General features: G+C 35.6%; 2 protein-coding genes across 3 annotated transcripts; both read left to right on the forward strand.

The window, feature by feature from the left end:
- Positions 1–23: 23 nt before the first annotated feature.
- Positions 24–9,119, forward strand: LOC106110869 (succinate dehydrogenase [ubiquinone] flavoprotein subunit, mitochondrial). 2 transcript variants are annotated; one of them, XM_013292813.1, is made up of 13 exons: positions 24–210; positions 479–740; positions 840–913; positions 1,248–1,423; positions 1,829–1,981; positions 2,806–2,963; positions 3,973–4,137; positions 4,572–4,771; positions 5,980–6,177; positions 6,559–6,703; positions 7,148–7,383; positions 7,819–7,988; positions 8,569–9,119. In XM_013292813.1, exons 1-12 carry the CDS (start codon positions 163–165, stop codon positions 7,972–7,974), a joined length of 1,971 nt encoding a protein of 656 aa, XP_013148267.1. In that variant the 5' UTR covers positions 24–162; the 3' UTR covers positions 7,975–7,988; positions 8,569–9,119. The 2 variants fall into 2 exon arrangements, with proteins under 2 accessions (XP_013148267.1, XP_013148266.1); XM_013292812.1 differs by having other exon boundaries at positions 8,580–9,119.
- Positions 9,120–12,858: 3,739 nt separating this feature from the next.
- On the forward strand, positions 12,859–14,645 carry LOC106110766. The gene is made up of 4 exons (XM_013292666.1): positions 12,859–13,296; positions 13,636–13,767; positions 14,016–14,145; positions 14,472–14,645. The coding sequence occupies exons 1-4, from the start codon at positions 13,179–13,181 to the stop codon at positions 14,575–14,577; spliced, it is 486 nt and encodes a 161-aa protein (XP_013148120.1). The 5' UTR covers positions 12,859–13,178; the 3' UTR covers positions 14,578–14,645.
- Positions 14,646–14,779: the final 134 nt, after the last annotated feature.

A 14,779-nucleotide genomic window follows, 5' to 3' on the forward strand; every position in this document is an offset into this window, starting at 1 on the left:
AGTTTGACGTTGTCACTTTGACAAAGTTTGCAAAATTCACAGATAAACTCAGTTTTAATTTCTGCCTCAAATACAACCGGTTGTGTGGATGCCTAGTGTTCCTGTGCTGTTCTAAAATTTAACGTGTGTTTTTGTGCTCCGGTGCGGACAGAGAGTTCCATCATGAGCGCTTTATTGAAAGTGGCTACCTCTCGTAGCCCTGCCTCGCTGGTTAGTACTCGAACACAGCATTAAAAAACATTAGTTATGTAACGTGGTACAAATTTTGGAATGTTTTCCCCAGAGCTTGATTCGATACAGATAAAAATGAATAAAAACCGGTCTTCTCAACTCCTCTGCATGTTAATAAGTTTTCTTATTTGATTTTAGATGTAACTTTAATGGTTAATAATTCTAACACTTTTTAATGTGTGAATTATAAAGCGAAATTTAACTATTACATTATTGCATAACATTAAACATTCCTTTTAAATTTCAGGCTACATATTTGTATAGGAACCTTCACTTGTCGGTGGGTGGCGCTAGGGCTACTAAAGATGAATCTGTAAACACGAATACATCAAAAGCTTATAATGTTATTGATCATCAACATGATGCTCTGGTTATTGGTGCGGGAGGTGCAGGTTTGCGGGCAGCTTTCGGTCTTGTGCAGGAAGGATTTAAGACAGCTGTTGTGACAAAACTATTTCCGACTAGATCACACACTGTTGCTGCACAGGGTGGAATCAATGCTGCTTTAGGTACTTTAATCTTCCTGTTGCTTTTTTCTTACACATTAAATGCCTATGTTCAGTTTTAGAATATTCTGATGCTTTTTACAATAAGTTATATTATTTTAGGTAACATGGAAGATGACAGTTGGCTATGGCATATGTATGACACAGTTAAAGGTTCTGATTGGCTTGGTGATCAGGTATGTGTGATTTAAGTAAACTATATCAATTATTATGTTAAGTAATCCACTGAATGTCTGTTTAGATATAAACTAAATGCAATTATATAATTACAGCAAAAAGGTATAAGTATGTTTGGTCTCTTTGGGAATGGAATCTTTTCATTGTGAATAACAACTTGTTTGTAAACAATTCTTATCCTAGACATTAAAAAGTATAGTTTTAATTTTAACAATGGTTAAAATAAAGATTGATCTAAAAGAACGCCAAAACATAAGATGGAATTAACTTTTTGTGTACTACCGCTACCTCTATCTCAACTACAAATGGTGAATAAAATTTTTTTTTTTCTAGGATGCAATTCACTACATGACAAGAGAAGCTCCACATGCTGTTATTGAATTAGACAACTATGGAATGCCTTTCTCTCGCACACCTGAAGGTAAAATCTATCAGAGAGCTTTTGGAGGACAATCACTTAAATTTGGTAAAGGCGGCCAGGCTCATAGGTGCTGTGCTGTGGCTGACAGGTATGTCAAAACACTATTTATTGTAAGAAATAACTTGTTTTATAATTTCCATATACATAAAAAAAAAAACAAAATTTAAATAAAAATATGGTGTAATTGTACCTTGACTAAATTCTGCATATAATTACGATTTATTTTATTTCGTTGCAGCAATGTTTTAATTATTGTATCTCATTAGTTCAGCTAAAGTCAATAATAGTGATGGGAATTTTTCAGTTTTGCATTTGTTAATTTTACTGTTCATATTTTATTTAAATATGAACAGTAGCTTTTTTCCTAGTCTAGTCTTCTAGTCACTCTAACTTAGGGTAGGTTCTAGGTCCCTCAGTGGGACATGTAGTGAGCTAGTGATGATGATGATTTTTTTATTGTTTTCGTAATTGTTTATAATTTAACATATTTTAGAACTGGACATTCCTTGCTGCATACATTGTATGGTCAGTCTCTGAGATATGACTGTGAGTACTTCATAGAATACTTTGCCCTTGACCTGCTGATGGAGGATGGTGTATGCAAAGGATGTATTGCTCTCAATCTTGAAGATGGAACACTACATAGGTAAGTTAATTAATAAATTTTAAAGCCTTCAGCTGAGAAATTATACAGTTTTTTTTATATTAGTAATGTATTTGTGAATGCTATAAAATTATTTTTTTTTTTATTTATTAGACAAAAGCATAAATTTAAAAGTACAATAAGAGACGTTATAAGTGGTACAGAAACCCACAGGATTTATGTGTAACCACTGGTTGCTTAGTTTATAGCATATGAAAAATAATAAAGAAACTTAGACTTAAATGATTTTTCTTTTTCATTAACCATTGTCATAGTTGTTAAAAGAAAGCAACTGTGTAAACAGTCTAAGAAAACATAACGCCACATAATGAGTCAACGTGAAACATTTTAACAAATGTAAACAATAATTTAAATAATTGATATATTGAAAAAAAAATTAACCACCAAGAATGTTTGATATATATGAAACAAATTTTTAACCTCAAGATTAATGCAGTATATGTATATTTTTTAACTAGTTGTTGACCACTATGTCGATCGCATAAATTAAAAAAAATAGGAACTCTTGTGTAGTTTCAGACTATGCTCTACATCTATGATAAATTTCAACATAATATGTGAGTTGGAGAAATGTAGTAACAAATATCCATGCATGTAAACTTTTACATTTATGATATTACTAGCTTTCGCCTGCGACTCTGTCCGCGTGGAATTAAAAAAAGTAGCGTGTGTGTTCTTCCAGACTATCCACATCTATGCCAAATTTAATCAATATTTGTTGAGACCTTTAAGCTTCAAACTCTAACGAACATCCATCCATCAAAACTTTTGCATTTGTAATATTAGTTAGAAGTAAAATATCTCAGGTTCCAAGCAAAGAACACGATCCTGGCGACGGGCGGCACGGGGCGCTCCTACTTCAGCTGCACGTCCGCGCACACCTGCACCGGCGACGGCACCGCCATGGCCGCGCGCGCCGGCATGCAGAACGAGGACATGGAGTTTGTGCAGTTCCATCCCACTGGTAATTACACACAAAACTAAAGACATTCAAGAAATATAGACTGGGCGTAGTGAAATTTTCGCCGGTAATTTTTCTGACTGGTAATATATCAGTTGTCAAGTTTAATACGCCACCTTGTGTCCTTGTATAGACATCATACTAATATTATAAATGTGAAAGTTTAGATGGATGGATGTTTGTTAAAGTTTGAAGCCTAAACGGCTGAACGGATCTCGATGAAATTTGGTATAAATAGTGATAGTGTGGAAGAACACATAGACAACTTTATAATAATTGAACCCTGAGATAAGTTATGAATGAACAATTATGAGAAGATAAAATGAATAATCAAATCATTTATAAAATAGGCGTTGTATATGTAAGGTATTATCGCCATATCGTTATAAATAAACAAGGACATCTAAAAGTGTGTACTGAATAATTTTGCCTCATTTACAGTATAATTTATCTTATAAACATTACATCAAGAAGTATTTAACACAATGTAGTAAAGACAATAATGAGATGTTAAAGATTACAGTCATTATCCGTCATTCGTAATAGATTTTTAATTACCGCTATTTACCACTCTGTAATACGGTATTACGTGAAAATAGCGTTAAAATGACTAATAGCACAGTTCTTCTTTTGTATACCTTAATGCTATTGTTAAATAAACGTTATATATTTTTGTTATTAACAAATACTGTATTAATCTTTACAAATATTATAAAGAATGATTTTTTTGTATGTATTGTTAAAACTCAAAAACTACTGGACCGATTTAAAATAATCTTTAATCATTAAAAACCTACGTTATCAGTGAGTAAGAAAGGCTTTAAAATATAGCCTATGTTACAGTTAAATTACCTTTCTAAAGGTGAAAGGTTTTTTGAAATCGGCACAGTAGTTTTTGAGTTATTCCAATACTTACAAAAATACAAATCTTTCTTCTTTACATTAGTATAGAATAGAGGTGAATGGTGTACCATAGTTGTGCAGGGTGTGTAGGCAGTGTGGTTGTGCGCAGGTATCTACGGCGCGGGGTGCCTGATGACGGAGGGGTGCCGCGGCGAGGGCGGGTTCCTGGTGAACGCGAAGGGCGAGCGCTTCATGGAGCGGTACGCGCCCGTCGCCAAGGACCTCGCCAGCCGCGACGTCGTCTCCCGCGCTATGACCGTCGAGATCATGGAGGGTATGTGCTACACACCATATTCTACATAATTTACATAATTATAAAGAACTGGCTGTTCCTGTGCGACATTATTGTTTACATTTGTCAAATTCTCAATTCCAAATGTCAAAATTACCATTACCATAAACTTTGCTTCCTTAATGTTGGCAGATTGTAGTTTATAGTCCTGTTTCCACATGAAAATCTTTTTACAATTTATCAACCCCCTAAGTTTAATAGCGTGAAAATATATAGCCTAAAGCGTGTCGTAAATGTAGGGCTTTTTATTAAAGAAATATTTATTCAAAAATGCGCTGTGATTGCTGAAATCCTACGCTACAAAGTTGTATGTGTTAACGCTTTATTATAGGCCATAAGTAAAAAAAAAAACTATTTTAAAACAGCGGCCATTTCGCTATTTTGGTGAATTCAGAAGGTTATGATATGTATGTCAGGTCGCGGGTGTGGTCCGGACAAGGACCACGTGCACCTGCAGCTGCACCACCTGCCGGCGGAGCAGCTGCGCCAGCGCCTGCCCGGCATCTCGGAGACGGCCATGATCTTCGCGGGGGTGGACGTCACCAAGGAGCCTATCCCCGTGCTGCCCACCGTGCACTACAACATGGGCGGCACGCCCACCAACTTCAGAGGAGAGGTCATTATAAAACTACTTTACTGCTTGCCTCAGCCAGTATCGGTATTCTCGGCGTTGACATATCGAGTGACGTTCAGTTTCGCGGTCATCTGGAAGACAAGGCCAAGCTGGCTTCCAAAAAGCTGGGTGTGCTCAGTAGGGCGAAGCAGTACTTCCAGCCGGGCCACCGCCTACTACTTTACAAGGCGCAAGTTCGGCCCCACATGGAGTACTGCTCGCACCTTTGGGCGGGAGCACCCCAATACCAGCTTCTTCCATTTGACCGCATACAACGGAGAGCGACTCGAATCGTCAACGACCGAGCTCTTACCGATCGGCTAGATCCTCTGGCCTTGCGGAGGGACGTCAGTTCCCTCTGCATCTTTTACCGTATTTACCACGGGGAGTGTTCCGAGGAGTTGTTTGGAACGATTCCTGCCGCCGAGTTTCGTCATCGGACGACGCGACAGACCGCCAGGTACCATCCTCACCATCTCGATGGCTGGCATTCCACAACCGTGCGGTTTTCGCGGAACTTTCTGCCCCGCACAGCCGCGTTGTGGAACGGTCTGTCCTCAGCGGTATTTCCAAACCAATACGACTTAGGGTCCTTCAAGAAGCGAGCCTATCATTTCCTCAAAGGCCGGCAACGCATCTGTAGTTCCTCTGGTGTTGCGGATGTCCATGGGCGTCGTTGACCACCTAGGTGTACACGCCGCTCGTTTGCCCCCTTTTACTATAAAAAAAAAAAAATACTTATTTCTGTATTACTTTCAATAGAACGTTAACCCTTAATTCTACGGAGTTTTATGTACCAAAAAATATTATATATTACCAACACACTAAAAATCAAAATCTCATGTATTTTTTCTCTAAACTAATTCATTAGATTTTTTAAAATTAGTTGTCACTGCCGAATTGGTAAAAAGAAAGAAAGGATGTAGATTTCAATTGTCTACCATTCAATCATGTTTGATATGTCGTAGTAAATAGTATTAAAACCAACGTTTATAAGTTGGTCTCGCTTAATGTTTCAAACATAAGATAGTCAAAAAAGATATAAACTGCAAAAAAAGAGATACACTTTAAGACCAAGAGTCTTTAAATGTTGATAAAAAAACATAAGATAGTTTACCTGTACGCTATCGATATATTGTTTTTTTATCCATTCTATCATTAAAGAGTGTGTTTAATTTTGATAATATTGTTACAAATGTGATAATATTTAGGTGATAACCCACCACAACGGCGAGGACCGCGTGGTGCGCGGGCTGCTGGCGGCGGGCGAGGCGTCGTGCGCGTCCGTGCACGGCGCCAACCGCCTCGGCGCCAACTCGCTGCTCGACATCGTCGTCTTCGGCCGCGCCTGCGCACTCACCGTCGCCAGCACCAGCCGCCCGGGAGACGCACAGGCGCCGCTTAAAGATGTAATGTACTCTTATTTTAATAACTTATGAAAAAAAACTGAATAGTATATGTGCTTTTCTAGATTGTTCCAAATTTCATCAAGATCTGTTCAGCCAGTAAAAAAAAATTTATCCGTCTAAATTTTCGCATTTACAATATTAGTCAGTTAAAATGAGATAAACAAGCAAGTGTAATTCGCCATAATAGTGATGTAACTGCATTAGAAGAAACATTTTTTACCCTAAATCACAGAAATAGGATATTTCCCCTACGCGTCCCTTCCTATGGCAATTTTTTTTAATTCCTCGTGTGTTCAAAATATTAGTCTTGAAATAAGGCAGAGGACCATTAATTACATTTTAAAATAGATAAAAATACTTACTATTTGTATATTTTTCCAGTCGACGGGTGAAGCGAGCATCGCCAACTTAGACAAGATCAGATACGCCAACGGCAGCATCTCCACAGCGGACCTGCGCCTGCGCATGCAGCGCTGCATGCAGACCAACGCAGCAGTATTCCGACAGAAGAGCACCCTGGAAGAAGGTAACAATATTAAAGATATTACAAATTATTTAGGAACACATGAATTCACCGAAAAGGCTACGCTTCCCCTCACTATAATACCTTTAATTAAGGAAGACACACATAGATATTTTCCATTAGGCATATCCACCATGAATCTCCTTACCTTTTCCTTACTTTTTTTACTAGAAAATGGTGGGAAGGGGAAGACACTTATTTAGGTCTCCGGTACGCACACTCATTAGACGAAACGTGGAATTGCTTCTATTTTCCCCCTAAATTTAATAGCGTGGAAATATATAGCCTAAAGCGTGCTGTAAGTGTAGGGTATTTATTAAAGTAAAAACAATTCAAAAATATGCTGTTATTGCTGACATCCTACGTTACGAAGTAGTGTTTCCGCTTTATTATATTAGTACAAATGTCATAACATAGCAATAAGGGTGTGATATTTGATGATTCCAGGTCAACGTCAGATCCACGAGATCTACAAGCAGATGTGTGAGCTGCGCGTGTCCGACCGCTCGCTGATCTGGAACTCTGACCTGGTGGAGACGCTGGAGCTGCAGAACCTGCTGCTGAACGCGGTGCAGATAGTGGAGGGCGCGCTGGCCCGCGAGGAGTCGCGCGGCGCACACGCCAGAGAAGACTTTAAGACGCGACGTGATGAATATGACTACTCCAAACCACTCGATGGACAGGTATACACTTTAAAGTAGTTTTTTCTGGTATGAATTAGCTGTTTCCGCGCGGCTTTATCTACTTATTATAAAATAAATGTTATGTTCCTTACATTTGTAAAACTTTCATAATTGAAATGACAACGAAGAAGAAAAATTTCAAATACCATGTCTTGCTTATTAGTTGTCCCTTTCTAGCATGATGTTTTTGCCAATTTATTCACCCCCTAAGTTACATAGCGTGATAATAAATAGCCTTAAGCGTGTCATTGTAAGGCTAAAATATACTGTGATTGCTAACAAAAAAGTATTTACATTTTATTGTATTACTGAACTTATACTCAGTTTATAGTAAGTTATTAAGTTTTGTTTTATTTCACTCCGGCGAAGTCTTTTGTGACCGTTATTATTTTAAAAAAGGTGTTATTTATATAAATAATGAAATATTGTGAGCAGAGCAAGCTGCCGTTCGAGCAGCACTGGAGGAAGCACACGCTGGCGGAGACAGACCCCGCCAGCGGCGCCACCACGCTGTCTTACCGGCCTGTCATCGACAGCACGCTGGACGCGAGCGAGTGCGGCACCGTGCCGCCCGTCATACGCACATACTAGAACATACATATTAGGTAACGTATTTACAAGTAGTTTTAAATATATACAGGCATAGTTGACATCACTTGAAATATTCACATATCCATCACTAACGTTATCGCTAAGAATAAATAAGACCCACTAGAACTTCTTATACAAAACTCTGTTTTTTTTTTTTATTAAAAGAAGTACTAAAATCAAAGACATACTGAATTATATAGAGGAAGCATAGTTGAATCTTCACTTGACACATTTTTCACATGATCTAACTATCGCTATCCGTTAATAGATCCTTAAAGCAATTAATTGTATTTAAATTAATTTCCACTACGTGTCACTAAATCATATTTAAATGATTTTATTTTGTGACTCTTTAATTTATAACAAAAGATGAGCATATTATAATTTTGTATAATGTCAATACAAGGACATGATGTGGCGTACTAAACTTGACAACATATTACCTGTCAAAGAAGTTACCAGTGAAAAATGTTCACTATGCCTAGTCTATGTATGACCAAAACCACATTTTATAACCTATCCATTTATAGAGGTCATTGGATCCTAATAACATGTCCACAATAGTTCAATTATAAAATAGAGAACAAAATTAAGTATTGTTTCAGGTAATCTCCGAACGGGTGCTGACTGAGCTAAGCAGTATTTAACAACACGAAGGCAAAGAGTTTGTGTTCATCTCAGATATTAATTATTTATAACATAATTTATTTTAGATAAGATCGCTTAGCGTTATAAATTCATGATTTTAAAACAAAACTACACTCAACATATACAAAAATAAAAAATGTTACCTCAAAAATATTACTCATAGTTTTTTAAATGTTTGACAGCATTTATTTCCATAGTCAGCACCAAGCAGTACTTAAATAGGGATTTTTAATTATTTAAAAACTAAAAGTCATACAAAATACAGATTCTTGCTGCTCAAGAACTCACCTACCTCAGTACAGTCACAATTTAAAACACGTCTCTGATCGAACGCAGCTCGCGAAATGACGATAAAAAGCATCTAAATGTACCGCAAATCATTTTGTTAACAGTTTTTACTTTATGAAATTATATAATTAATTATGTACAATCGATTATGTAGAATATAAGGATAATGATGTAAAACAACTGTGAATAAATGAACTGATGTAAATGTTGCTATTGTTTTATTTGTGTATAAAACCGTGGGTTTACATTGGAGCAAAACAACAAATAACATATTCACATCTCTTGCATTCTCTTAACAAAAACAGATGAAGCATAATTTTCCGTCTAAATTCAATGCTTCGTGGATTATCACGTCAACAAAAGGTTAGACAAGTTATGCGTGAAATAATCAAATGTAACACGAACATTTTTAAGGAAGTGTTCGTAAACTTCGAAATGTAATAGATTTATAAGCGTTCTTTTTAATTCATACAAGGGCAAGGGCGTTGCACAAATACAATTTTTGTCGATGACGTTACGCAAACTTTTCGTGCCAGCATATCTTGTTATTGTCTAATATTAATTAGGATTAAGTTTGACAACTGATTTGAAATCACGTGCGCTATTACAAAAACAATTTATGTCACGTCGATTGGGCACAAGATTATTCCGATGATAAATAAAACCGTTTAAAAACATAATCAGACGACTAAAAATATGTTTTGTTACTAACGAAGTTGTGCGTTGACGTCAAACATAAAATAAATAAAATGCAATCGATATAATTTTAACATGACGCTAACTTATCGAACCATTTGATGACGTCATCAAATACGCAATCGCGATGCAACAAAAACAACAGTAAAATCATTACAACTTTTGTCTCGCAACAATTTGGATGGACTGATAAATCGTGTAAAAGTTTTGACGAATAGATGGATGTTTGCTACTACGTATCTCCAGAAAAATTCTCGCTAAAAGGCGTAGACGTAGAATATAGGCTGATAGGACAGCTAGACATTTAGATACCGCTCTGACTGGATACAACTGACGAGTTATTAAATTATAATAGTACCTATATCATGCGTACATTACGTTTTAAGACATTCAAACGCTAAATTATGTATAGTACAGTAATTATAGCAAATATCTTAAATACTTTGGCACATGGTCGTCGCCACTTCTGCCAAAAATCAAACCAAAAACGTTCATTTAAATTCAAAGACGTATAGCAGTGATGACAATATTTAGAAGTTTGCAAGTAGACATACGTGCCGCGGGGTACATGAATGATGTTGGATCGAAAAAGATAGAAAGCCTAGCACTAATAACTCAACTACTCCAAAATTGTATGAGTTTAAACTGCATTTTTATCGTACGTGTACTTCCGTCTGTCTAAACAGAATCAGAACATATTGTTATTTAAAAAAAAACGAGACCATTCTAAATTGATGAAGATGAACAACTAAGTATGACCTAATGCTCATACTTAGTAAAACAATGAGGTATCTCAAAGTATCAACGTTTGCAAACGGCACTTCTTTTGTGTAATACCCAAATACTAAGCTATAGGAAAAAGTACCGTTGACTTCACCACTACAAGCTAGCGTGCAATGTCGCGCTTCAAGCGACATCTGGCTCGTGAGATGTAATAGTCATATGACTTCTAGAGTTATACGGTAATATACTGAAATAACTAAAATGTTTGCTATATTTACCTAATAATTAAATTTAATATTAATGTAACGTTTGCTAACTTTGAAGCACATTTCCAATTTTTTACAATAAGGCTTAACCTTAAAAATCAATTGACCGATTACTTTTTAAACTAAACAAACTAACGAATAAAAATTGATAAAAACGATGTGTAAAGGCTTATACTGTTACCTGTTCTGTTACCTACATAAGAACTTTCCCAGATCAATAAAGTTCATTGACCGTTAACCCGTTAACAGTATTCGTTGCACACGCGTCTCTCAGGCCGCGTCTTATTCACGTACTTGTATAAATGTAACTATATTATGTTCTATAAGCATGCATTAAAATTATGCCTATACAGCATACAGTATAGTTAATATATTATTTGAATCAAACAAAACTATAATAAATTTAACATCAATGAAAGGACATCACTTTTCCTACATTTTAAAAATCTTAATAAACTTAAGACTGACTTTTTGATACAAACACACATTACGCTATGACTTTTACAGCAATTATGATTTGACTTCATGTTAGCTAGTCACTCTAGACTAGATCATAGTCTGCAAAGTCATTTGGATACAAAGACCACAATGCCTATTGATACAATACCTATTGTAGGTACATTTTACGAATATCTTGCAATGCTAATGAACCTGGTGAAAAGCCAAAGAAGAAATATAACTTTTATTATATCTTATCACTACTAAGCCTAGCAACAGTAATTTGATTTCACGACACAAGTCTTGTTGCTAAGCTAATTAACAATTCTCGCTCTTATAAAAAAAACATTAATAAACAACAAAATAATTACACTAAAAATATCCCAACAGACCCAGAGGTCGGAATGTGATAACGAAAGGTGGTCTTTGTTGGTTTGCAAAATTATTAGGTCATGGATTTTTTTTATGTTGGCAACTATTAGATTAAATACAAATCCGGGGAAATAATGATATGGAGAAAACTTTTAGCCTTTGGATATAATCTTAAATGTATTTTCTGTCATAAAATTAATTAAGTTATTAACATTAGGAGTAATTTGTCGGTTAAGTAAACAACAAATAATTAATTTCTACTGGCTGACGTATCTTCAATTCAGAAAGCGCACTTTTTAAACCTAATGATATGTTATTGATCGAGCTATAATATTTAAAAAATCGTTGATGTCCAAATTTCTTTACTTATTTTTATTATCATTAATATGAACAACCAAATTAGATCAGGGCCTACGGGTCAAGATGTCTGTATGAACATGAAATAACTTAAATGACCCCGACTACAAAAACGGTGTTGCGGTTGCGTGGTACTTACTTATAATTTAAGACAAAGCCGATTTCTACTTCTGTCTTCTGTGAGGTCGGCGTATTTCACCTGTCGAGCCTATTCATTCGTGCAACAGACATCATTACTGGTTCTATCTCTAGACAAATATACTTTTAGGCTCTCTTAACAGATTCCTTTTTCGTCATATTGGTCGAATGCAACTTATACGAAAATTTATTTCTAGTAAATTCCAAACGCTGCACATGCTTGTTTGTACATACATATGTCCACAATAAGCTGACACCTACTTTGTATGTGCGCTAATACAATCCTAAGGTCAACTTTCGTTGGCATAACACCAGAAGTCTTGTATTCAATTGACAAACTTTCATGTTTTAGATTGATCAAGATAAAACAAACATTAATAGGTGAAACGCGCATGAACTCATATTGTACTGCTTATAACTCGTGCTAGCGTTAACATTCTGTAAGTTAGTAGAGTTTTGTTTCCATTAGCTTTCGCCCACGACTCCGTTCGCGCGAGATAAAATAAAAACATAACTGAGTAGCCTATATGTTCTTCCAGATTATCCTCTACATCTATGCCAAATTTTATCGAAATCCGTTCAGCCGTTTAAGCTACCAACTCAAACAAACATCAATACATCCAATCATCTAAATTTTCACATTTATAATATTGGTAAGATTGGTAAGATATAGAAATCTAAACTAAGGAAATGCTTAAGTAAACCTTAAACGATGAGGAAATAAAAGTAATTGGGATACATACAAACAATAAAACTGCGTTAACATGTCCGTAAACAAATAGAAGTCTCTAAACCTTATCGGCACTTGAAATACAAAACAAAATTATATTGTAGTGTTTTTGTAACATCAATATAAATATTTTAGATTCTAATAACTAATTGATTATTTCCATTAACAATTCGTATAGTCGTTCGATGTCGAAATGACGAAAAACCAAGCAAATGGATTACAAACTAACCATAGTTTGAAAAGATTACCTGCCAACAACAATCTATGGGAACATATTAACAAGAAAGAGACTGCAAGCTATAAAACGCATTAAACATATTCGTCTACCCACATATTTATTGTTGGTACAGAGTACTTAGTAAAATCGACGCTTTATCTTTAAATGACCCATTACACTGGCAGCGACTGATAACATCCCCTGGGGTCAGTATTTCGCAGCCGCCGCGCCGCGCTGCGACCAGTCTTATATCTGACGCTTCTCTCTCTACCCGCGTTATTGTGCTCCCTGGGCCCAACCCTCTCTCCTGCATTCTCTACACAGTGGTTTCATGGTGCTATCTGGTGTTCACCATTCGTACAGCTTCGACAACTCTCGCTTTGTCCCCAAAAGCGATAGTGAAGAGTTCAATTTGACGCTCGAAAATATTGTTCCCAAACTGTGTGAAGGTAACAAAGTGCGACATCTTATACAGATAATTGTAGTTCGTATATAAACTTTGATATGTTGTGATAGTTATAGGAATAATGCAGTTTTTGATATTATTTATTTCTATTGTTAAATGGAAATTTTATGTTCATTACATTCCCATTCTTTTAAAACTTGCTTTTTTATCTAATTTAAACGTAGGAACACACACGACGTGATTACTACTACAATAATAACATTATAATGTTTATCCTTAAATTCTTTTGTATTAATTTGCCTTTAGTATTATTATAGTCATACAAAAATCTTACTGTTTGTTAGTAATTGACGGGATAAAAACTGTTCCGCCTTTTTTCTAGCGTGCCAAAACAATATGGCGTCAATTCCTCCATCAGCGTTCTCAGCAAAGCGCATCCGCGAGACCGAGCGGAACATGAAGATATCCAACATCGACAAGCGAGGCCCGTCTTCTAAAGTCTTCAACACCAATTGTAATATTACTTTCTATTCATCATTTTCTCTTCCTAAAACGTTGGCAATAAACAAAATAGTGTGATAAAAAGTTTATCACATTAAAAAAAAAACATACAACTTTTCTGTCTCGGATTTGAATCAACCAAAAATTGCTACCGAGGAAAAAATCGATTACAAAGATTTCCTACATCTGTTTTGTTGCATTAAAACAATAAATTATAAAACATTTGGCATGATACATGATGATATATTTTTATAATTTCAGTGATGGAACTTACTCCGTTGAAATATAATAGCAAGCTAATGAACAGCATCTGGGGCTCGTACAACCGTTACTCGCCGCACAATGTTAAGAAGGTCAACGATGCTTTTACCTTCAATGTGGAATTGCAGCAGTAAGTATCAAAGATTTCAAAATCAATAACCTGTCCTTGTGTCAAAGGGTCAGTACACTATGTTAGTACTTCTCTTATACATCTCATATACTCTCACATTATCTTCTATTCTTACTGTGTATTGTAGTAATAAGTAGTTCTAGTAATACTTCCATGGTATTAAAAGTATATAAGGCCAGTATGCATAGTAGACTTTTTTTTACGTTCTGAAACCATACAGTGCTAGAAAACTGAGTACGTACTGGCCTTGTATAATAATATACGTACATATGTATATACGTATATAATTATAGATGAACTAATGGATTCTTTTTATTTCATTACAGATCCGCTGCCAATTCCTCTAACAAGAATGAAGCTATGATAATTTTACCAGCACCCAAACTTGACAATTTTTGGGCTTCTATTAATATTTCACAATCACAAATATGACTAAATCTAAGAATCTCATTAATATAAGATAACTGAGTACTGGATCAATAAATTGTTTATATGCTAGACGCGTTTATTTTATTTATCCAGTTTTTTATTAATTTTTTTTCATCATCTTAAATGCGAATGTATGAATAGAAAAGTATTTACTCGTAAATGCTCTCTCACTAAATTGGATAAATATGAATACACATGTAATTGA

This window comes from Papilio polytes, unplaced genomic scaffold (assembly GCF_000836215.1).
Source record: "Papilio polytes unplaced genomic scaffold, Ppol_1.0 DF824191.1, whole genome shotgun sequence".
Taxonomy (NCBI): domain Eukaryota; kingdom Metazoa; phylum Arthropoda; class Insecta; order Lepidoptera; family Papilionidae; genus Papilio; species Papilio polytes.